The sequence below is a fragment of the Phyllostomus hastatus genome, unplaced genomic scaffold (assembly GCF_019186645.2).
Source record: "Phyllostomus hastatus isolate PE091 unplaced genomic scaffold, TTU_PhHast_1.1 phas_scaffold_345, whole genome shotgun sequence".
Lineage (NCBI taxonomy): Eukaryota > Metazoa > Chordata > Mammalia > Chiroptera > Phyllostomidae > Phyllostomus > Phyllostomus hastatus.
Window position 1 is genome coordinate 12,247,969 of NW_025334024.1, and position 25,546 is coordinate 12,273,514.

General features: G+C 43.9%; 1 protein-coding gene across 2 annotated transcripts; it reads left to right on the top strand.

The window, feature by feature from the left end:
- Nucleotides 1–5,521: 5,521 nt before the first annotated feature.
- MLKL (mixed lineage kinase domain like pseudokinase) lies at nucleotides 5,522–25,421 on the top strand. 2 transcript variants are annotated; one of them, XM_045818774.1, is made up of 11 exons: nucleotides 5,522–5,713; nucleotides 9,744–10,206; nucleotides 14,630–14,728; nucleotides 15,599–15,782; nucleotides 18,400–18,497; nucleotides 19,768–19,903; nucleotides 21,342–21,423; nucleotides 23,552–23,703; nucleotides 23,911–23,960; nucleotides 24,219–24,359; nucleotides 25,056–25,421. In XM_045818774.1, the coding sequence occupies exons 2-11, from the start codon at nucleotides 9,756–9,758 to the stop codon at nucleotides 25,097–25,099; spliced, it is 1,437 nt and encodes a 478-aa protein (XP_045674730.1). In that variant the 5' UTR covers nucleotides 5,522–5,713; nucleotides 9,744–9,755; the 3' UTR covers nucleotides 25,100–25,421. The 2 variants fall into 2 exon arrangements, with proteins under 2 accessions (XP_045674730.1, XP_045674728.1); XM_045818772.1 differs by having other exon boundaries at nucleotides 5,585–5,713; nucleotides 9,754–10,206.
- The last annotated feature ends 125 nt before the right edge of the window (nucleotides 25,422–25,546 follow it).

Consider the following 25,546-nt stretch of genomic DNA (forward strand, 5'->3'; position numbering starts at 1 on the left):
TTGAAACTACTGAATTCATTTATGAAATATAATAAAAACCTTTCTGGTTCTCTGCATTTTCTGCATACAAGAGTATGTCATCATGAACAGAGATAGTTTAACTTCTTATCCAATTCAGATGCCTTTATTTTTTTCTTGACTAGTTAATTGCTCTGGCTAGAACTTCCAGTAGAATGTTGAATGGCAACCATGGCCATGAGCAAGCATCCTTGTCTTGTTCCTGATCTTAGGGGGAAGGTTTGAGTCTTTCACCATCAGGTATGATGTTAGCTGTGGGTTTTTCGTAAACGTCTTTCATCATTTAAAGGAGTGCCCTTCTGTTCTTGGTTTGCTGCATGTTTTCATCATAAAAAGGTGTTGAATTTTGTCAAACATTTTGTTTTCTTTTTAACACAACTGAGATGATCGTGTGTGTGTGGGGGGGGGTCTTTGTTCTATTACTGTGGTGTCCTACACTGGTTTCACATACTGAGCCGCCTTTGCACTCCAGGAATAAATGCCACTTGGCCATGGTGTCTAATCCTTTCATATGTTTTAGGATTCAGTTTTCTAGTACTCTGTTGAGAATTTTGCGTCTGTCTTCATCACTGATACTGGTTTGTAGTTTCTTTCTTGTGGTGTCTTTGCCTGATGTTGGTATCAGGGAAATGCTGGCCTGATAAAGTGGGTTAGGAAGTGTTCTCTCCTCTTCTTTTTTTGAAAGATTTGAGAAGGATTCGTGTTCATTCATTTTTAAGCGTTTGGTAAAATTTGCCAGTGAAGCCATCTGGCCTGGACTTCTCTTTGTTGAGAGGGTTTTGATTACTAATTCAATCTCTTTGCTTGTTACAGGTCTGTTCTGATTTTCTAGTTCTTCTCCAGCCAGGTCATTCGTGTCTAGGAAACTGTCTCTCATTTTAGGTTGGTATAAAATTGTTCACAGTACTCTCTGATAGCCTTTTTGTTTCTTTTTTTATTGTAAAAAGAATACTGAACATAAAATCTACCCTCTTGACAAGTTTTTAAGTGTATGGTGCCCTACCGTTGACTGTAGTCCAGTGCTATACAGCGGACCTCAAGAGCTTGTTCCTTGTGCTTGACTTCGTGCCCGTTGATTGGTGACTCCTTGTTTTCCCCTCTCGCCAGCTCCTGACAACCCCTCTTCCACTCTTTGGTTCTATGAATTTAACTGTTGTATGTACTTCATGTGAGTGGAGCCATGCAGTATTTTCTTGATTGGTTTACTTTACTTAGCATAACATCCTTAAGGTTCATCCATGGTGTTGTATATTATAGAATTTCCTTCTTTTTCAAGGCTGAATAGTATTCCATTGTATGTATATACCACAGTTTCTTTATCTATTCATCTGTCTGTGGAGATTTAGATTGTCTTCACATCTTAGCTCTCTTGAATAGTTCTGCAATGAATATGGGAACACTGTCTATCTCTTTGAGATCCTGATTTCAATTCTTTTGGATAAATGCCAGAAATGGGGTTACTACATCATAATATAGTTCTACTTTTAGTTTTTTGAGAAACCCCCATACTGTTTCCTGTCATGACTGTGCCATTTTGCATTTCCACCAGTAAGATGCAAGTGTTCCAATTTTCCCACATCTTCACCAATACTTGTTGTCTTTTTTTTTTAAATAACAGTCATCCTGACAGGTGTGAGATACTTCACTGTGGTTTTGATTTGTGTTTCCCTAATGATCAGTAATGGTAAGCACTTATTCATATACCTGTTGGTCATTTGTATGTCTGATTTAGGGGGAAAACATCTATTCAAGTCCCTTAAACCATTTTTAATAATCTGGTTATTAGGCCCTGGATGGTATGGCTCCAGGATTGAGCACTGGCCTGTGAACCGAAAGACTGTCAATTCGATTCCCAGTCAGGGCACATGCCTGGGTTGTGGGCCAGGTCCCTAGTGGGGGGCATGTGAGAGACATCCGATCTAACCCCTTATCAAATATATCATTTGAAAATATTTTCTCCCATTCTATAGGTTGTCTTTTCACTCTGTTGTTGCTTTCACTGTGCCAAAGCTTTCCAGTTTTATACAATCCTACTTGTTTGTTTTTGGTAACTGTGCTCTTGATGTCATATCCACAAAATTACTGCCAGTATTGCAAAGCCTTTCTCCTATGTCTTCTTCTAGAAGTTTTATAGTTTCAGGTCTCATGTTTAAGTCTTTAATCCACTTTGAGTTGATTTTTGTGTGTGATGTCAGATGAGGGTCCAATTTAATTTTTTTGCATGTGGTTTTCCAGTTTTCCCAATGCTGTCTCTTGAAGAGGCTGTCCTTGCCCCATTGCGTATTCTTGACCCCCTGGCAAAGAGCAGCTGATCATATGAATATGGATTTCTTTGTGGGCTCTCTACTGTATCCCATTGGTCTGTGTGTTGGCCTTTAAGGCCAGTACCATGATGTGGTGGTATATTTTGAAGTCAGAAAGTGTGATGCCTTTACTTTTGCTCTTCTTTTTCCAGAGTGATTTGTCTATTTCTGGTATTTTGTGGTTCCATATTTAATTTTAGAATTGCCTTTCTATTTCTGTAAAAAAAAACTGACTTTGGGATTTGATAGGGATTGCATTGAATCTATAGATCACTTTTGGTAGTATGGACATTTTAACAATATTAGGTCTTCCAGTCCATGAACATGGGATGTCTTTTCATTGGTTTGTGCCTTATTTAATTTGCTTCATCAATGCGTTGTAGTTTTCAATGTACAATTCTTTCACCCCCTTAGTTAACTCATTCCTAAGTATTTTATTCTTTTGGGCACTGTTGTAAATTGGATTGTTTTCCTGGTTTCCTTTTCAAATGGTTTGTTGTTAAAGAATAGAAATACAACTGATTTTTGTAGGTTAATTTTGTATTCTGCAACTTAACTGAATTTGTTTATTCTGGTTTTTGTTTTTTTTTTTTTTACTTTAGGGTTTTCTGCATATAAAATCCTGTCATTGACAGACACAACTTTACTTCTCCCTTTCCCATTTGTATTTATTTATTTATTTATTTATTTAGGCTAATTGCTCTGGCTAGGACTTCCATTACTATGTGGGAAAAAAGTGGGGAGAGTGGGTGTCCTTGCCTTATTCTTGATCTTGGAGGAAACGTTTTCACTTTTTCACCATTGAGTATGATGTTAGCTGGGAGCTTGTCTTTTGTGGTCTTGATTGTCTTGGGATGGTTTTTTCCTGCTCCGAGTTTGTTGAGAGTTTTGTCATGCAATAGTGTTAAATTTGGCGAAGTTGTTTTTATGCAACTATTGAGATGATCTTGTGTTTCATCCTTTATTTTGTTACAATGGTCTATCACATTAATGGATTTTCATATGTTGAACCATTCTTGCACCCCAGGAGTAAATGCTATTTGGTCATGGTATAGGATTCTTTAATGTTCTATTGGGTTTGGTGTTCTGGTGTTTTGTTAAGGATTTTTTGCATCAATGTACATGAGAAATATTGGCCTGTAATTTTCTTTTCTTGCAGGGGTGTGTTGTGTTTCGTTTTCATTTGTCTCAGGGCATTTTCTAATATTCTTTTGATTTTTTTCTTTAACACAATGGTTGTTCAAGAGTTGTTTAATTTCCAGGCACAACTGTACTTGAACAACAATAAAAAAAGAGTTGTTTAATTTCCACATATTTGTGTACTTTCCAGTTTTCCTTCTGCTTCCAAGTTCTAGTTTTATTCCATTGTGGTAAAAAAATATTTAGTGTGACTTTTTTAACCGATTTTATTTACTTATTTTTAGAGAGAGCAAAAGGGAGAAAGAGAGGGAGAGAAACATCAATGTCTGGTTGTCTCTCACGCACCCCCACCAGGAACGTGGCCCACAACCCAGGCATGTGCCCTGACTGGGAATCGAGCCAGCGACTTTTGGTTCACAGGCCGGCACTCAATCCACTGAGTCACACCAGCCAGGGCTGGTATGATTTTAATCTTCTTAAATTTGTTAAGACTTTGTGACCTCACTTCTGATCTATGCTGGCCAGAATGGAAGCTGCTTCTCATTCCAAGAACTTTATGCTCCACATCTCACCATGGAATCTGGCTAAAGCTGGTCCCCACAGGGACCACATCCTTGCTTAACTTTTATACTTCCCTGTTGTATCCTGTTCTCTGTCCTGAGCACCTTCCTTCAATAAAGCTCCTGTACCTGAATTTCTTTCTCAGACTGTGTCTAGGGAACCTGACCTAAGGTAAGAAGAAAACTAATGATGCAGTAGATGGAGAACAAAAGCAGGGACAAATCAATGAGTGAACAAAAGCCCTAGGTCTTCTCCACCCCTGCCTTCCCAGTCCAAGAAGCCCAATTCTGTCCTTTCATAGGAAAATGGTCCGGTGAATGAATGAATGGCATCACTGAGATTTTCTAGTGGGGACACAGCTAACTCAGATAAAACATGTCCCACACTATAACAGAATACATTGCAATGACCTTTGAGGAGGTAGTAATTTTTTCCACTGAGGTTTGTCTATTCTCCCCACTCCCCCACCCCCACCCAATATTCTCAGGCACAGAGAAGCAGGCACATGCTGCTTTGCTCATCAAATCTTTCCCATTCTGTGTCCTGGTTATAATACTTCTCTGGGACCTTATAGTCTTTTCTGAATCCCTGGCCCCAAGCAGAGGGCCTGGCACCAGTGAATACAGCAGATTCTCAAATAACATAGATTTGTTCAATGTGGTTTTATTACAACACTGATGGGGAAATAAAAGGAACCACAGCCACTGTCTGTGTGGGTTTTCTCTGGGGCCCCCAGTTTCCTTCCGCATACCAAAGATGTGCCCGTGAGCGGAATTGGCCTGTCCATGTTGTCCCAGTCAGAGTGAGTGCCGCGTGGGTATGAGGGCGCCCTGTCGGGGGTGGGGTCCCACCCTGTGCCCTGAGGTTGGGGGACAGGTGCCAGCCATCTGACCCTGCACTGGAATAAGCGGGTTGGAAAAGAATGATCCTATTTGTTTTTATTAATTTTTCTTATGTGTATGTAGAGTTCACATTTCCCCCCAATGTTTAATATTAGAAGTGTTTTGAGGTGTGTGTTTGGAAGTTTGGTGATGTTTTTGTGACCAGAAATATGCTGTAGTAACTAAACTCTTATTTATATCATTTAGCCTGTGGTAAAATTGGCTTCGTTATTCGTGGCTTCCCTTGAATCACACTTTCCAGGAACCTGTGGGGAGATGTTAAGGGAGGACTTAGTGTATTCTAGCAACAGCTGCTGAGTGAATGTGGGAAGGTGGGCGAGTGTGGAAGGGTAGGAGGAGAATACCAGGAGGGAGGAAGAAGACCTCGCTCTGACCTGCTTACAAAAAGGGTTCTTGGGAGCCAGAACACTGAGCGGTTGGCAACAAGAACCGTAGGAAAAGCTCCCAGGCCCGTCAGACTTTCCGGTCCCTGCCCCAGATCAGGGGCGGTGGCCTCTGAAGGGCGCAGGACCTAACAGCCGTCCAACAAGCTGATTGGGAGAACGCGTTCAGGCACAGCACCCAACGGGGTTTCCGTCTGGCGATAAGGACAGCCCCACTCCTGCTGCTGCAGCGCGGTCCCGCGGAGCGCCAGGGAGCGCGGCGGGGAGCCCCGGGCAGCGCGGGGCACCGGCGGGAGGGAGGCTCAGGGACTCAGACTTCTCCCCTGGGCACAAGGCACTAATTAGCCGGAGTGGTCTTCCTGGAACTGTGCACGGGACAGATTGGACGCCTTCAGGCGGGACAAGGGTGAGTCTGGGGGTCGTCCTGGGGCGCGGTCCCCGAAGGCGCGAGGGCAGTGGGCTACGGTTGGATGCCCGGACTGGGAGGGGGGGATGTGGTGTGGGTCATGGTGTGTGTGTGTGGCGGGGGAGCCTGTTGCGGGTGGTGGACTGGTGACCCACTGTTCCATTTCCTTGAGATGAGGACCGAGTTGGTTTCATTTCCTCCGCAATGGTGGTGGAGCGGCTCGGGTCTCTGGCTGCCTTCTGCCAAAGACGACGTGGAATGGGGTGGGGATGGGGTGGGGATGGGGTGGGGATGGGGTGCGGGTTGGAGGGTCCTCGGAACCCGCTCAGAACTGTCCAGGAAACCCGAGACAGACGAACTTCAGGTTGCCTGTGGGGCAAATTGCCGAGGTAGATGATTCCAGAACTTAGTAATTCCCTCTTCCTATTCTGGGATCCATTTTAGGCACAAGGAGAAAGAGTACTGCCTCATCAAAAAAGGGGTGCCTGATACTTTTTTCTTTTTCTTTTTCTTGTTCTTTTTTTCTTTTTCTTTTTGAGGAGAAGAGGAAATAACATTAGATTATTGTTTTCTAGGGATTTTTTAGAGGACGTTTATTAAAGCTGGGGACAGTGAAACAAGGACAGGCTTGGCATAGAAGAAGCGACAGGAGAGGAACTAGGTGGGGCAGTGAGCCTAGGCTGGCTGCTTTGGCTCAGCAGTCAGAGAAAAGGGGGTCTTGGGGGCAGGGGCAGGGGGGTAGCCCCGAGGAGCCGCTGCTGCCCAGTGCTCCCTGGCTGCAAGCCTCCTGGGGACCCTTAGGGTTTAGGAGCTGCCCACCTGTGGGGGAAGGAGGTGGGAAGGGGAAGGAGCAGCCATGTTTCTGGGAGGAAGGGTGGCAGATTATTTGTGGATATATAGTTGTAGTACCTATAAAGATTTTTCACTTTTAAAACTAGTAACTTTTTTATCCTCCTTGTTGGCAGCCTTACATACTATATATAACACGGCAATGAACATCTTAGTATCCATCTAGCTATGCACGTTCAAGCTTTTCTACAGCATAAGTTCCTAGAAATTCACACTGCTGAGTCAAAATGTGTGTGTATTTATAGTCCCTTTTATCCTGTTGGTATCTTTATCAGTACTTAATAAGCCCTAAGCAATTTCTGTTACTACAATTTTTAATGTATTTTAATCTTATAGGTAAGCCCTCTTATTTATTTATTTTTAAGTCCTGGTTATCCTACTAATTTCCTCTTTGAAAGTAATTTTAGGGTCATCTAGTTTCAATACCAAAATACATCATTGGGAGTTCTATTGGAATTGCATTAAATTGGGTTTAGATTTGAGGAGGATTGTCAGGGTTGTCATTTTTAATCTTCCCAGCCAGAAATATAACAGTTCTCTTCATTTCTTCAAGCTTTGTTTTGTGTGGTTTTCTTCATACTGCATCATCGCTTTTCCTGTAAATTTATTGTTTTAAATTGTCACTTTTATGAATGAAGTGTTTTCCCTGTTATCTCTTCTGATTAGTTATTGCTGAGATGTAGATTTTTGATGAAGCTGGCAGTAAGGTAGTAAGGTAATTGGAGCCTGAAGCTGTGAAGCTGAAATCCACAAAATTCCTTGAACCACGCTCTCACATCTGCTTTTGTCTCCAGTGGACCAGAGAAAAGTGTAAAAGCCCATCCATTGCCCTCATGGGTCCCAAGAAATGGCCTTGAAGGCATCTGCTTAGCAACTGGGAATAACTGGGTAGCCTGAGATCCACTGAGTCTTTTTAGTTATGCCTTAGTACCTGTTACTCCCCTTGCCAGATCCATATAACTTTAAGGCAAGAAAAACAAAAGTACATCAACCGGTCGCTTAGTTGGTTTCACTTCTGCTAGTTTCTTATGCATGCTGTAACGCCAGATTTGGGTTTCAGGCTAATTTCATCATCCAGACTGTTGTCTGATCTGTAAAATGGTGATGATAGGTGTCCCACCTGCTTCATGGAGCTGTTGAGATGAACTCTGGGTAAAAGTACTTTGGAAACTATTTCCATGGTCTTGTTCTTATTTACATGCAACTTCCTGAGCCTCAGTATTTCCATCCATAGACAGTGAGCTCATGGTTCCAAAGCACTTAGCATATAGTGAGTAGAGAGATGTGTGGTCACTGTCATTATCATCATTCATTACTGAACCCAGTTGCCTTTAGTTACAGGTACCACTTTAGTACTAAAGGTACAACAGGTATTATTATAGCAAATATAATTCAAACTAACTTAATAATAAGGAAGGTTTCTGGTTCATGAAACATGTAATTGAGAAATGGGGTAGACTTCAGGGTCGGTTCAAACCAGTGGCTGAGTGTTGTCAAGGACTCCAGTTCCACCCTTTTCTTTGTGTTCTGTCATTTGAGGTGACCTCTTCCCAAGGCTTTAGGATTGGGGCCCCATGCTTTCTCAGTTACACTCAGACAATAGAGAGAGTTAGAGGAGCTGGCTTCCTGGGCCGCCTTAGGGGATCCAGGAATCTCCCCAGCAAACATTCCCCTCCACTCAAGTGAGCCCAGGTGCCCAGTGTTGAATCGATCACTGAGACAGGCTATTAGGACTTGTCTGATGGTTAGATCAAGTTTCCTCAACCCCTGCACTGTTGACATTTTGGGCTGGATAATTCTCTGTTGTGGAGAGCCTGTCCAATGCATCGCAGCGCCCCGACACCTACCCAGGATATGCAAAGAGCACCCATCTCCCAGTTGTGGTGATCAAAAATGTCTCCACATGTGGCAGAAATCCCCTGGAGGGAAAAATCACCCTCACTGGAGAACCGCTGGCTTAGATACATCAACTTTAACCCCTAGAACCAGGGATGGGGCCAGCTCCCTTCAAACGCATTGCTGAATGGGGGAGAAGCAGACAGTTACTTAAGATCTAGGAGTAATAGGAAGCAGAGAAGAAGTGGGTGCTGTGAAGGCAACACAGATGTCCACCATGATTCCTCTGGGCCTGGACATTCCCCGAGTCAGTGCAGATGCCTCTGAGGGGAGCAGCATTCAAAACATGAAGTCTTACCGATGCTGAGGCCAATGGAGAGGCTATGACAAATTTACAGCTTGCTAAAAACACAGCAGAGAGAGTGGGAGGCCAGGACCAGGGAGACAAGGATGCTCAAGCATTGGGAAAGAGATAGAAAGGACAAGTGGAGATCGACAGAAGCCAACTTCTAGCACAGTCCTGAATGTCCTTGGCCAACTGTGGCCAAGGTTGCAAACGGGGGCTTCACGGGCAGTATCCAGGAGGTAGTCATGTTTTATTTGACCCACACGGTGTTGGACTATGCAGTTTTCAAAAGCATTTTTTGACTTGGCTGCAAGATTTTAAATCAAGAGCTTTGACATAAAAATCCAGATTTCTGACTGCTCTTTTAAAACTGGAAGATCTCCCACCACTGGGCCCTTTATCTTTGCCGAGTAATTCTGGCCTTCTTCAGACAGGCCCTGAGCTTTCCAACCCACCATGCTGTGGTCACCCCTATACCTAGGCAGGATAATTTATTAGAATAGGCTAAACTGATATAACAAATAGACCCCAAGATATAATGGCTCAAGTGCAATAGAAGTTTATTTTTCGTTCACTTAACAGTCCATGGTAGGTGGTCCAGGTCTGTGAGCAGCCTTCCTCCAAGTGATGATTCAGGGATCCAGGATTCTGCCTTCTTGAGGTTCCACCTTCCTTCTTGGGGCTTTGATAGTGTAAGGGGAGATTAACCTGCCTCACCTCAAAGTAGTACACAACATATTCACCACACCCCATTGGTGAGAACTAGTCACATGGCCACATCATGCCTCAAGGAAGGCTGGGAGATACAGTCCTAGGTGGGCTAACACTTTTCAGCCACACTGTTGTTATGGAAGGGCAGAACGGATTTTGGTGGACAGCAAACCATCTCTGCCTTACATGAAATCGTGGTGAGACCTCTTCAGCCATTCCAGTCACAGACACTCTTGAGTCCAGTAGTAAATATGCAGGAGATTCTGAGGCTTTAACAAATTCCATCAGTTTCTTCCAGGTATGGATAAGTTGGGAGCTGTCATCTCCTTAGGCCAGTATGTGTACAACCAATGTGAAATGATGCAGCACTGCAAGGGACAGTGCCAGCGTCTAAAGAACCGGATCCAAGGCCTGCTGCAGCCTCTGCAAGAGCTCCAGGACCGAGACAGGAACCTGCCCAACGTGATCACCACTGCCCTGAACAAATTCCTGGCTGTCCTAGAGAAAGCTAAGAAGCAGATAGATCATTTTAGCAGTAAACCCAATGTCCTTAAGTTTGTAACTGCAGGGAAGGACAAAGTACTCTTTAAAGACATAAACAAAGAGTTGAATGATGTCCACAAGGAGCTCTCACTGGGGCTTCAGATGCTTCAGTTGGTGCCTACTCCAAGCACCAGCCAAGGAGCGAGCTGGGAGGAGGAAGATAAGCAGGATGCAGACAAAGACTGGCGAGTCCTCCAAAGCCTAAGTGGTAAGGTTTATTTTTGGACATTTTAGTCTCATTTTTTCCCTTCTTTTTTAAAAAAAAATTTCATTTACTTATTTTCAGAGAGAGAGGAAAGGAGGGAGAACGAGAGGGAGAGAAACATTGCTGAGCAAGAGAAACATTATCGATTAGTTGCTTTTCGCACCCCCCAAACTGGGGGCCTGGCCTGCAACCCAGGCATGTGCCCTGATGGGGGATCAAACTGGTGACCTTTCAGTTCACAGGTCGGCACTCAATCCACTGAGCCACACCAGCCAGAGCTAGTCTTGTTCTGATTTACCGATGGAGCAAGAAGGCTGAAGAAGTTTGAGCAAGTGTTTATTCATGTGACTCAGAACCAACATCCCTGGGCCCAGATATGGTGGGGGCTGGAGTGGGGGAGGAGGAGGGGGGTGGAGGGAAGGGTGTTGACACCAATAAGTCTTCTTTGCCTCTCTATTCTGTCTGTGATGTGACACCTGGAATTTGAGGAGCTAATTCCTTCCAGCCTTAGTTTCTCCAGGACCTTCTGTTAATATGTAAATTACCCAGGGGGGAGAATGAACTAATTAACTAAGCAAACATGAATTGAGTACAGTCATGTGCTACTTAATGGTGGGGATACATTCTAAGAAATGTGCCATTAGGCGATTTCGTTGATGTGTGAACATCGGAGTGCACTTACACCATCCCAGATGGTCTAGCCTGCTGCACAGCTGGGCTACATGGGACAGCCTATTGCTCCGAGGACGCAAGCTGTACAGCACACCACCGCACAAGGCAACACAAGATGAAGTCAAGCACAGGGGAATAGGATGCAATCAAGAGACACAGTAAACACAAGATACAGGAAGTTACTGCTGGCATAACATGGCATGCTGTTTTACAATAAACTTATTTTTATAAGTAGAAAGAGTATAGTCTAAAATAATGATAAAAAGTATAGTATAGTCCTGGCTGGTGTGGCTCAGTGGATTGGGTGCCAGCCTATGAACCAAGGGGTTGCCAGTTCAATTCCCAGTCAGGGCACATGCCTGGGTTGCAGGCCAGGTCCCCAGTAGGGGGTGCATAAGAGGCAACCACACATTGATGTTTCTGTCCCTCTCTTTCTCTCTCCCTTTCCCTCTGTCTAAAACTAAATAAATTTTTTTAAAAAGTGTGGTACACTAAATACATAAACCAGTAACCTAGTCATTTATTATCAAGTATTATATTCTGTACATGATTATATGTGCTGTACTTTCATACAACTGGCAACGCAGTAGGTTTGCTTAAACCAGCATCACCACAAACACATAAGCAGTGTGCTGTGCTGCAGCATCACTAGGCCACAGTAATTTTTCAGCTCCATTATAATCTTATAGACCACCATGGTTATATGCAGTCCATCACTGACCGAAACGTTGTTATGAGGTACGTGACTATATCTGCCGTATGCCAGGTACTGTTCTAAGTGTCTGAGATACAGCTTAGAGCAAAGTGGACAAGATCTTGGACTTCATGGGACGTACAGTCTGCATCTAGCAGGTTCAGTAAGTCATTTTATCTAATAGCAACGTAAGTCATAAGCAGGGCAATGAAATAGAAGATGATCGTGGGTGCAGGTTGAGTGTTCAGGGAAAGCCTCTCTGACTGGGTGACATTGGAATGAACACCATGAATGATAGAAGAAGCAAGCCATATGAAGATGAGGGAAGGGAACCTTCTCAGCAGAGAAAATGGGATGCAAAGGCCCCAAGATGGGAATCCATGTGGCAAGTGCCAGGAACAGCTGGAAGGCCAGGATGGCTTTGCTGCGGTAGGCATGGAAGAGGGAGCAGTACGAGATGAATGAGGCCAGGAGATACAGGAGCAAGATCATGCAGGGCCACGAAGGCATGCTGAGAAATTTAGATCTTGTTCTAAGAGTCATAGGAAGCCAGTGAAGGGAGGTCCTTAAATGTGGGCCTGTCATGATTTGATTTGTATTGAAGGAGCATCACGTGGGCTGTCATGTGGCAATCGACTGCAGTGGTATGTATTAGTTCCCACACTAATACTGCATAGCAAAGCATCCCAAAACTCAGAGGCTTAAAACAATAGTCATTAATGCTCCTGCTCATAGATCTGGGCCCGTTGGGGTTCTCCTGATATCAGGTGGGCTTGACTCCAGGCAGTAGGTCTAATTTGAGTCTGTTTAATTGTGTCTCATTCTGAAGCCAAGGCTATAGGAGCAGTGAGTACCTGGAGAATGTTCTTCTTGTAGCAGAAATGCAAGAAGGCAAGCCCAGCGGTGCCAGCACCTTTCAAGTTTCTACTTGTATGCTCTCGTATTCAAAGCAAGCAATATAGCCAAGCCCACCGTGAAGGGGCAGGGAAGTACAGCGGGCCCACTATGAATCTGTGGCTGGGGTATGGATGTATGATACTACCACATAGGAGTGAGGAATTGGGACCAATAATTCAACATAACCCAGGGGGCAAGAGTAGAAGAGTAAGCCCAATTAGGAGACCAGTTTGACGGCAGTGGCTTGAACTAGAATGGCCCTTGAACTAGGTCGCTTAGTGGAAGACAAGACTCTAAGGGGATGAAACATGGGCTAGGTTGGAGTAGGGGGTGACAGTGGAGCCAGGGCCATCAGAGGAGGGAACAGAGTGGAAAGATGGAAGAAATGTGGTCTTTACCCCTTTGCAGATGCTTGTGTTATGAATTCTAAACTCTTCCCTTTTGCAAGGATTGTGGGTAGAGAGCGAGGAGGTGAGGAGAGGGTGAAGGACATTTGAATGAACCCTCTGGGCACTGGAGCCCAGCGGAATAATGGTTCTGCCACCTTGATGTGGAGAGTCGTCCATCCCCAGTCAGGTCAGCAGGAGACACTCCAATAGGACAAACTGGGTCTGGAGGAGACCTGCAGGCAAAATGGGAGAACACCCCATTTTGCTTCAAACATCCAACAGGGAGAAAGAAAATCAGGGATTGCAGGTGGGGTGTGTGTGCAGAGGCTGACCCAGCTGAAAGGCAGGAGTGGCCCCCAGCCTTCCTGACCTTCAGCACTTATTGGTCCACTTCTATATAGAGGCAGGAGGCATGTTGGTGTCGTCAACTTGGAGAACAGGATTTACTTTCTGTTGCTTTTCAGTTAAGAAACATTTTAATCGAGGAATACATTAACATAGTACAAGAGGTACAAACAGGGCCCAGCATGAGAAGTAAATGTCCCTGTCACCCTTGACCCTCTCACCCTTGACCTCAAGTTTCCTTCCCAGACACAATCTCCCGCACCAGTTTCGTGACTAGCCTTCCAGATACTGAAGTATGCAGATTTTGTTGTCACTGTTACACAGTCAGCGGCATCCTAAGCACAGTTCTGCTTCTTGCTTTTCTCTTTAAATCTTGAGTACTCTTCCATATAAATTCCCATAGGGTTGTCGAGTATTCCTTGGTACACATGGAGCAGGTATATTTAAGCAGCTCTCTATTGATGGACATTTAAGTTGTGTCCAATTTTTCCCAATTGTAAATAGTCCTGCCTTAAGCATCTTTGAATACATTTCAGAATTTCTTTAGGAACATTTCCTAGAAGCAGATCTAATTGCTGTGTCAAAAAGTATAGGCATTTTAAATTTTGAGAGAGATTGCCAGTTGTTCTCCACAGAGGTTAAGAAAGAGGTTGTCTTCCCTACTACAGTGTATGAGATTGGATATTTCTCCACACTTCTCTCCATCAGAGACTTTCCTGGTTTTAGCACTGAAGGTCCCATGTCCTCAGAACTCCTCAGTACAGGAAAACGGGGATAGTTGGCCACCCTATATAGTGTTTTTATCAATTTTTAAATGTATTTCTGAATATATAAATAAGAATAGCCCTGGCTGGTATGTCTCGGTGGGTTAAGCACTGGCCTGTAAGCTGAAAGGTCGCTGGTTCGATTCCCATTCAGGGCACATGCCTGAGTTGTGGGCCAGGCCCCCAGTTGAGGGTGTGCGAGTGGCAACCGATCGATGTGTCGTTTCCCTCTTTTTCTCCCTCCCTCCCCCTCGCTCTAAAATAAATAAATAAATAAATAATTTTAAAATAAGGATAGATTAGATTATACTGTGGTTTTTAAAACTCAGTGTCTTAAAGAAAGAACAGTTTATTTCCTAGTCAGGCAAAGTCCAGGAGACTCTCCACGTAGCTGTCCTTTCCAGGAATTCGCGATATCACAGCACTTTTATGTTGACACAAGCTTCCGAGACATTTCTTTCACTTCACTTCTGGGCCAAGGTGGGTCACAAGGCCATGCTTCAAGGCACTTACTGTGTGCTTAGAAGTAGAAAGCTGAATATTCATGAGCTGTAGTGGTAATTCCTACTACAATGAATGTGATAGGTAAAAAAAAAGCAGGGGCAGGGAATCTCAATATGCTTTTAATGACATTTCTGAGTATTTGCTACTCTTTTTTCCTGCAGGAAGTAAAAGTATTGAAGCGTCAATGAAAGAATTGGAAATCAACGTGGATAAAATTTTTGAGTATAAAAAGAAAAAATTGATGGAGAGCATTAGGCATCGTGAGTTACCTTGTGCCCTGCCACTTCTGACTGTCCCCAGACCAGAAGTCATTTGTTTACTAGGAATCCAGCCTGCCCCCACCCCCATCTGTGCCCATTTTCTAGGCTGGATGGCTGGAGACAGCCTGTGGCTTTGAGGTGTGCTCATGACTAGCCCAGGCTTCTGTCTATGGAGTAGCATTTGAGGGGAACTTCTTGACCAGCAAGGTATCTTCTAGCTCCTCCCTGTGTGCTGACAACTTCCTCTAATGACCTCAAAGTTTCATTTGCTGAATTTCCAAGAACAAATTCAAATCAGATTTAAAAATACTCCTTCATCACTCTGTATCTGACAGATGTGTATCTGCTTTATGCCAGAGCCTTGTGCCTAGAGAAAAGCAAGATGCAGAGAAAGACCCTCCCTTTCAGAAGCTCACAGCCACAGGGCAGAGGAAAGGAGAGGAAAGACAGACATGTGAACACATACGAGCAGTGGAATTACTGAGCTTGAAGTGTGTATTCAGTTAGAATTGAAATTACTAGACACAATGCTAAATGTTCAAGTGCCAAGTTCAATGGCAGTAGGAGTAAGAACTCCAAAGTGAGAGAGATGGATTGAGATGGAGGTTTAGGCTGGAGAGACAGGATTTGAAGAGGAGGTAAAGGAAGTGCATGACCTAGTTTCGATAACCATCCAGTGCCTCTACTGATCGCTCAGAGGCACTGGAACCTCTCCCCCAGGACGAGTCAATCAGAAGCTCCAAGGTTGCTCCAGGCCAGCTTTGCTTCATGGCACAGAGCTCCCCACTCACACGTTTACTAAGACACCTCTTCCCGTTGGACGCCTTCCTCAGCTCATTGGTTTTTTATTTCCTTCATTCATATGGTCAGACTTACAGAAATGTGTAGAGAAGATCCCGGAATATCAAACCAAGGAGATTAAGAAGGAAGAGATTTCAGAACTCAATGAGATCCCGCTAAGGGAAAATGAATTCAGCAAAGTTTTTAAAGGAAAATACTACCAATCTTCAGTGGCCATAAAAGTATTCAAAAACGTCCAGGCCAGAGACATTGGGTAAGTCGTTTTGCATAGTTCTCTCGTGTATCATTCCACTTCCTCCCTATAACTCCCCAAGGAGAGAGGCGCACTGTCTCCATTTTCAGGTGGGAGAACCTGTGCCCCAAGGGGTTACATGACTTGCCCTCTACTCTTAAGGAGCAGAGCCCAGACTTAAATGCATGTCTTCCTTCAGTTCCATAAACTTCTCTCTTTTATTCATGAATTTAGTTATTTTAAAAAATTATTCCCTTCCATTTCTGTTCCTCAGTTCCCCATCCCCTCCACAGACGATAAAGTATGTTTTCTTTACATGTGTTTTTGTAAAATGTATGTTATTATATATACATGAATTTTTAACTTTCACCAATGGTAGTGTTATAAGTCTGTTGCCTACTATTCTTATCTTTTTCACTCAGCATCACGGAACATGTATTATATTTGTAGCCCTTTCCTACTGACGGCCAATTGGTGTAGATACACATTTTACCTATTTTTCTAGTGATGGAAACTAACTGATTTCTAACTTTCTCCTACTAAAAATAATACTGCTGTAAGTACCCTTTTATGGACCTGTATAAGAATTTCTTCGGGCTGTGTTGCCAGGAGAGGAACCAATGGATCACAGGGCATGTGTATATGAAACTGACTGCTTCCAGGTCAGTCTTCAGGATGGGCAGTACAGGCCCATACTCCCTCCAGCAGCATATGAGAGCTCCATGGTTACATGTCTCTGCGTACCCTTGGTATTAGCCAGCTTTCTAATTTTTGCCATCATTATGGTTATAAAATAACATCTTATAGTTATTTTAATTTGCATTTCTGTTTACTAATGAATGTGAACATTTATTCGTATGCCTTTGCTATTTGGGCTTCCACTTCTCCGTACTGCCTGTCCATATCCTCTGCCCTTCTTTCTGTCACAGTTGCCATTTTTATCTTGTCCAATTGTAGAAGATCCTCATAAATTGTGGAAACTAATCATTTATCAGCTTTAGATATTGCAAAGGCCATCATATTTTCTATACTTTAATTTTGTCAGTGGTGTCTGACATCAACAGACATCTTAAATTTTGATGTTATCAGTTCAACCGAAGTTTTTTTTTATTTGTGTTCTTGAGGTGCCCTTCCCCACCCCCAGGTGTTCAAGATTTCTTCTGTGAACTTTGCAGTTTTATCTTTCCCATTTAGACTTTCATCCTCCTGGAATCGCCTTTGTATGTCCTATTACATAGGGCCTAGTTTTGTTTTAGTCTGCACAGTGAGTCCATTTTCTCTACACCATCTAGGAAATGTTCTTCTGCACTGATTTTTGGTGCCACATTTACTGTTTGTTAAGTTTCTGTTTAGACACAGATCTGGCTCTGACCTCTCTATTTTACTCCACTGGTCACTTTGTCTTTGCACTGATAACCCTGTGTTTTGTTCTGTTTTGTTGTATTATGACTTTGTAGTAATTCTGATTATCTAGTACTCCTCTCGACTCTTCTTTCTTAGGTTGACTAAGCCAAATAAATAACACATTCCTTGATGTACACATTGAAATTGAAATTTTGCACACATTGAAATTTTGATTAGGATAGTATTTTTAAACAACTTTATTGAAATATCACTTAGATACCATAAGATTCACCCATTTAAAGTGTACAATTTAATGGATTTTACTATATTGCCATAAAGTGATTTTAGAACATTTTTGTCATCCCAGAAAGAAATCCTATCCCCATTACCAGTCACTCCCCATACATTCTCACCCCCTTCATCTCTGGCCCTAGACAACTACTAACTTACTTTTCCATCTCTATGGATTTGCTTGTTCTTTTTTCAATTTTTTTTAGATTTTATTTATTATTATTTATTTTTAGAGAGGGGGTAAGGGAAGGAGAAAGAGAGGGAGGGAAACATCGATGTGTAAGAGAAACATCGATCAGTTGCCTGCAACCCAGGCATGCACCCTGACTGGAAGTGCAGCCAGCGACCTCTCAGTTTGCAGGCCGACACTCAGTCCCCTGAGCCACACCAGCCAGGACTGGATTTGCTTGTTCTTGATATTGCATATAAATGGAATAATATGGTATGTGACCTTTTGTGTCTAGCTCCTTTCACCTAGCTCCTTTCACCTAGCATTATATTTTCAAGGTAAATCTATGTTGTAGCACGTACCATACGTGCTAATTCTGCCACCAAACATCTGAGGTGTTCCACACCCTGCCGTCAATGGCCAAGCTCATTGCAGTACCAGTTTTTTTTTAATAAGCATTTCTTTTTTTTTTAAGATTTTATTTATTTTTAGAGAGGGAAGGGGGGAGGGAGATAGAGAGAGAGAGAGGGAGAGAGAGACAGAGAGAGAGAGACAGAGAGAGAGAGAGACAGAGACATCAATGTGTGGTTGCTGGGGGTTCTGGCCTGCAACCCAGGAATGTACCCTGGCTGGGAATCGAACCTGGGACACTTTGGTTCCCAGCCCGCACTCAATCCACTGAGCTACGCCAGCCAGGGCTGCAGTACCAGTTCTTACCCCAGGAGATGCTGCCTACCCCTCAGGTCCCACACACACACAGGTGGTACCTACAGTAAATGTTCTCTGAGGGACCTTCCGGTCCTGGAATCCTAATTGTCCTTTTTATCCCCACAGAGCAGTGAGGGACACTTTCAATAATGAGATCAGAACCATGCAGAAGTTTGATTCTCCTAACATCCTGCGTATATTTGGGATTTGCATTGATGAAACAGGTAAGGAGTGCTTCTGGGTTTGGTCCTTCTTTTGTGGTCTCATATATCTTCCATGTTAGAGCACATTGCATTTTTAAAGAACAGCTGAGCCCTGGCTGGCGTAGCTCAGTGGATTGAGCGTGGGCTGGGAACCAAAGTGTCCCAGGTTCGATTCCCAGCCAGGGTACATGCCTGGGTTGCAGGCCATAACCCCCAGCAACCGCACATTGATGTCTCTCGCTCTCTCTCTCTCTCTCTCCCTCCCTTCCCTCTCTAAAAAAATAAATAAATAAAAATCTTAAAAAAAAAAAAAAAGAACAGCTGAAAGAATGGACTTTACATGGTGTTGTTATTATCAGTGTTAATTTTTAAATATCCCATGATGTAGGTTCTTATTTCCTTCCAGGAAAGAAGGGCTTGAATTTGGCTTCAGCCGAAGGGCTGGTTTGCACTCATGGGGCCACATCTTTTCCTACCAGTCCACTGGCAACCCAGGGGGTCTTATTCAGATGCTGGCCTCAGTGATAGGTGCATTTTGTTGCAATAAAACAGTATAAAGCTGACTGACCAGAATAAGGAGTCTACCCTTGATCATCATTAGTGTAGATCAAACCTAAAAACTCAATTGATCTTCCCCTTTACCAAGAACCTCATGCATCAGGTTCTTTTTAACCTTTATTTTTTAATGTGACTGCATTCTGTCTCATAGCATGGCCTCTCTTGTAGGTTATGTTTTGTTGCTCTTGCCTATAGAGGGGACACAGCAACTCCTGTCTTACCCCTTCTAGAAGTTTCTCCACAGCCTCAGGGGACTAAAGGAACTTCCAGTGGTGTTTGTCGTCCTGAGTGGTAGCTGAGGTGACTGACCCATTCTTTGTGTGTGGGTTCTTATATCTCAGGCCCATGACCTGGGACCTGTGCTCCGGTCTGACCTCCCCTCACTGACCCCTGTGGTATGTGCATCATTCATTCCTTCCACACACATTTACAAGGCTCTCTGTGAGCACTGTGTGAACAAAACAGATCCTGCTTTCTGGGGGCTTACACCTGAGTGGGGGAGGCATTACAGATAACTAAGAGAAATGTAGAATCACGACGTGCCAAATGATGAAGAAGAGGTGTGGGAACTCTGTGGGTATTGGACCCATTCAATGAGGTGAAGATGTGAACTGTGTGAGAAGTGGGTAGAAGGTGGGAGAGAAATAGTGCCGAGCTGAGCCTGTCTCTGCAGAGACGGGGAGGTGGATGCAGAGTAAGGGCCTCTCAGTGGGGCTGATCTTCTTTCCTTCAGTGACCCCACCTCAATTTTCCATTGTCATGGAGTACTGTGAGCTTGGGACCCTGAGGGAGCTGCTGGACCAGGAAAAGGATCTCAGTTTTGCTAAGCGCATCGTCCTGATTGTGGGAGCAGCCAGAGGCTTATACAGGTACCACGTGGGTTGAAAGCTGCCAGGATGAACAGAGTGAGTCTGCCTCCCCCACTGATAGTCCCAGAGATGGTGAGAGAATAGGCCAGAAGCCCCAGGTAATCTCTGCTTCCTTAAATTGTGTTGTTACTTAGTCCGATTATAATACCCTAGGCAGGAGGGGGAAGGGACGCTTAACCCAGTGAAGCGCCAGTGCAGATGCTGAGGGCTGCTCTTGTGGAGCTGGACAGGTCTTACTCTTAAGTAAGGCCTTACTCACTATTGCCAGATTTAGCGAAGAGAAATACAAAATGCTCAATTAAATTTGAATTTCAGATAAGTAATAGTGATTTTTTAAAATATAAGTGTATATCCCAAATATTACATAAGACATACTTTTACTAAAATTTCAGATAACGTAAAATAATTTTTAGTAGAAGTATGTCCCATGCAATTTTGGGACACAGTTATGCTAAAAAAATTCACTGATTATCAAAACTTCAAAATCAACTGGGTGTCCTTTATTTTTTCTGGCAACTCACCCTACTCTTACATGCAGATTCTATGGTTTCTTCAGCCCACAGGTCCCCACAGGTCAGGCATTCACAAGCCATTTTCACGATTTTTACCGTATCCACAATTCTGCCAGTATTATTTCCTTAATAATGTCCTTAAATTAGCTCACTTAAAAAAAAACAAATAAAGTAAAAGAAAAGGACACTTTCTATTACTATAATAAATCCAAAACCAGAATCACCTGCCACAAATAGGTGATCATAACTAAAACTGAAATAGTGTTACTAAATTGTGTCTGGATACTGCTGCCCGTCGGTCTATAATTCAGACCTGCACTTCCTTTGTACAAAGGAGGTTTAGAGAGGTATTAAAGACACCTGACACCAAACTGAGACTCCCTCCTTAATGCAATCTGAACTTAAAAGGAGAACAATTTTCTTACTATATCATCCTGCATACCACATAATCCATACTTTTGCAAATATAGCCCTAGCTATTTTTTATATGATTAACAACTAATGTTAATTAACAATTAATGTTAACTCAATTCCCTGCACTGGTGGGTTTTCTGAGAAGTAGTTTTGGGCTGTAGGGGGTGCTGTTAGTGCACCATCTAGATGGCCTCAGATCCTTTCAAGCAGCTTTGGCACTCACCCCCTCTCTGGCTTACTTTGCTGTTTACAGCTCCCAGCTGCCATCTACAGTGGAATTTCCATGGGCACTGGAGCCCCTTTGCCCTTTTAGATAACTAAAAGTGTCTAGGAGTTTTGTACCCACCTGTCTCTGTCCCTGTCCCTGTCCCTCTCCCCCTTGTCCCATCTGTGGACAGAGAGCTACCCAAGTCATGGTACTGATCAGCCTCATCATCGTGGCAATGACTGTCAAGGCCCCCAGGAAGGTCTTTTGGAAGGTCACTAACACTCCCCGCCTTTGGTTGTGTCAGGCTGCACCATTCAAAAACCCCACAACTCCACAGAAGCATCAACAGCATGAACTTCCTGGTAACCAGCAGCTACCAAGTGAAGGTGAGCATGGCCTTCCAGGGGGCTCTTTGAGTTTGACTTCTGGGACTATTTGGTGCCAGGACAGAAAGGTAGTGCCTCCTTGTTTCTTTGCCTTAACCTTAGAACTGAACTCAAATGTTTCCCTGCCTGGACAGCTTTCCATGTGCCTCCCACAGGACAGACTCAATCCTGCCTGCTGTTATAATGCCTGTCTTCCCTCACCACCCACTTAGCAGGGATGGGCTAAGAGCCCTTTCCCTTTTGATGCCTGGAAACCACTTTAACGTTCCTCCAATACGCACCAGGGAGTCTTCTCAGGTCCAACTAGGCATTTGGACTTACAGGACTAACACAAGGCCACACTTTGCATTTGGAATCACTTAGAAGCTTACTGTGCAGGAAGCAGAGCTTGCCAGCAGGGCAGCTGAGGGAGTCCCCACAGTTATCCAGGAGATATTCTCTTTGCCTGCCCCAGGTGCTAGAGAAAGATGCTCTCCTGGGGTGGCTGTGGGTCCCTCTAGCCCTAGAAGCCTCATGACCCACAGAAGTCAATATTATCTTATAATAACCCTTCAGGCGTATCTTCAAGTGTCCCCGCGAGAGGCATTCCAGTTATAGAGGCCCCACAAGGCCCAGCATCCCTGTCAGCCCTTTATAGTCGCCATACCCACTGTCCATAAGCATTTGCCCGTCAGTGACCATTTTTTGTCATCAACAATATTACTTAGGAGCAAGGGGACAGTCTGCCTTTATCAGATTCCCAGGGGAATGGAACTAAAAAGTCAGATTCTCATGCAGAAGAGGAAGGGCTTCATTCAATGTCCACATTTCCCAAATGCTAAAAGAATATTTTCTTTGGCATCCATTGATGGCTTTCTTCCAGTCTTATGAATGTCGGGGACAGCCCTCAAAAAACAGAAGACAGGTCTTTTCTGCCTCTCGTGCCTTTCCCCCTCGCAGTGTGATATAAGTGCCCCATAAGCACTACATCTACATCACTCACGGTCCTCGTCCCGCCTGACTATAATGTGTGCTGTTCAGCCTTTCGTCTCTGGTATCATGGTGCCGAATGTCAGAGGATGTCAGTGCTCAGTAGACATGTCATGGAAAGGGGATGAACTCTCTGAATGTCTCATCCTTTTCCTGACCTTGGCCCTAGATTTGCATATCTGACTGATTCAGGGCTGGCAGCCCTCTGCACACTGGTGGTACTAATGACAGGTGTGCATGGAGCAAGGACGTCTGCTCCCATTAATTGTGCTGTTGCTTCTTTAAGAGCATGGCCTTGGCCATGCAGGGTCAATGGGGGTTACTTGCAGTTGTGGTGTAAAACCCAAAGGAGCAGGCTGGCTCTTTTGTAGGGTCAGACAGAACAGAAGGGATGCCCCTATGGCATTTTTTCATCTGCTTCTGAGAGAAAGCAAGCCATGCGGCTCTATGCACCTCTGTCTGCCCTCACTTAGTGGAGTTGAGTCCTCACGTGAGAAAGCCCTGTGTCTAACGCAGTAATCCCAGAACAACTACAACTTCCCAAGTCTCACAGGGGCTCTACAACGATGATCCAAAGTAACCTGCATCACCCCATTTTACAGAGAAGAAAACTCTTTGTGTTTCTTTTGGTCAGTGTACCCTAATACCATACTTTGCCACATGTAATACGCACATTTTTGCCCAAATTTTTGAGGGAAAAGGAAGGATGCGCATTATACATGGGGTAATACTAGTTCTGTATCTATATAAATATTTTTAATTCTTTTATTTATGCTTATATATTAATAGTGTAACTCTTGAAAGCAATAATGATACCCATATGCAAAGTGACACCCTGGAGTACGGTTTTGTTTCTATAAATAAATACATAAATAAGTAAATAAATAGTTGAATTTAAAAAATTAAAATGAAATATTTTTTCCTGAAAGTTTGGGCCAAAAAAATAGATATGCATTATACATGGAAAAATACAGTACACTGAACCCATAATGCCAGCCAGTAGGGTAGCCACGCAGACAGAAGACTCCACTGGAAATACTTCTTGAGGTTAAAAGAACATCCGATGGCAGTCACGTGCAGGACCAACCTCCCGCCCACTACCCCCAACCTGAGACTGTGTTGTTTCCTTCTGTCTCCTTCTATTCACCTCTCTACTTAGCTTTCAGGATTTGAGTTGAGCAAAACTAAGACTTCCATCAGCAGAGCAACTAAGAGAAAAGAAGCAGAAAGAATCAATTCCTCAGCATATGTCTCGCCTGAAATGCTGGAAAATGTGTTTAGTAAATATGACATAAAAGCTGAAATATACAGGTAAGTTTTTGTTCTGGCATAGACTCTCGCTCAGATGAACAGGACAGGAAAGTCCAAGTCAAACTCCACATCCAAGGACCATCATAATCTAGTCTATTGAGTGGAATTGGGTGGCAATCAGAAAGTTCACTGGAGTTTCTCGAAACGGCTAAGGGGTGTGGAAAAATGGAAACACTATGATTGCTCAGTTTTTTGGTTTTCTTTCAGCTTTGGAATTGTCCTCTGGGAAATTGTCACTGGGAAGATCCCGTTTGAAGGTAACTAGTGTGAAGGCTAGCTCAGATGGTGCTGGGCTAGGGTCCCTCTCCAACAGACTAGAAAATCCCCATCAGTGCTGTCCTGGGTGCTTTGTTCTCCAATGTGGGCACCGCCTGGGCCGGTCAATGAAGTCATTGGAAGCTCTTGTTTCCTTAGTACTCAGAGTCCCTAGGTCTGATGCCAGCCATCATCATCCAGAGGGACGTGTGAGTGCCGGAGCAATGTGTAAGCCTCCCATCCTGTTGTTTCCATGCCAGGCTGTGACTCTAAGAAGATCTACCAGCTGGTGGCTGTGGGCCAGAACCAGGAGCCACTGGGTGAAGAGTGCCCTTCGGAGTTGCAGAAGATCATTGATGATTGTCGGGCATATGAGCCCTCCAGGCGCCCCAGCGTTAGTGGTAGGCTCCTCTCTGCTCTAAAGAACATGAGCCACACGTGTTTCAGATTTGTGAAAGATTTTCCTTGTGGTCCACAGCAGGGGTGATTTTGCCCCTCTGGGAACATTTGGCAATGTCTAGAGATATTTTTGGTTGTCACAACTCAGGGGAGATGGGGTGGGGGTAGGGCATACTACTAGCATCTAGTAGGTAGATGCTATTCAACATCCTACAATACACAAGACGACCCCCTACAACAAAGAATTCTATAGCCCAAGTGTCAATAGTACCGGACTTCAGAAGCCCTGTGCTAAGGGACATTGTTTAGTCTAAAGTGGGTTGGGAAGGTAGATTGCTGCCCCCCCCACCCCGTTTGGTCTCCAGACCTCCCTCCCTCCCTTCGATCCTTACTGTTCTAGGTTCCTTACAACCCAGGAGCTGCCTGGTATTAGAGAATCCAATACCTGAGACTAGTTCACACTAAGATGTGAATTTAGCCCTCCTTTTTATTTAAGTAGCTACTTGTATTTGAGAAGTTGACCAAGAAAGAGAGAACTTCATATCACAAAGACATGAATGCAGATGGTGGTTTAGGCTCCAGCTGGACCAAAGGGAATGTAGTTTCTACCCTACTGTGCAGTGTAGAAACATCTTTGTGTTTCTAGCTTGGCCTTCAGCTCCCCTCTCTTTCCTAACTCTCTGTTCATTCATTTACAGAAAGCTTACAGAAACTGTCTAACTTTTATAAAACTGAGGATTGAAACGGAAACTAAAGAGTCCCTGAACAAGAAGCTGGAAGAGGTGCAAGCTGGGCATCCTTCTCCCCCCTACCCATTGGCATGAGTTATCTATGGGTGCAGGGAGGTAGCACTTCTCTGTCACAAATAGAAAACAGTTCCAGCCATGCAGAGCATATCCCCCTTCGAACGATATTGTTAAAAATACACCTCTGATAGTGACTGAGATAAATGTTTTACAAAAATGTATCTCTCCTGCCCTGACTGGTGTGGTTCAGTTAGATGGGCATTGTCCAGCAAAGCAAAAGGTTGCTGGTTCAGTTCCCAGTCAGGGCACACGCCTGGGTTCTGTCCCCAGCTGGGGCATGTACCAGACAACCGATTGGTGCTTCTCTCTCACATTCATGTTTCTCTCCCTCTCTCTCTCCCTCCCTTCCCTTCTCTTTCAAAATGAATAAAGTTCTTCTTAAA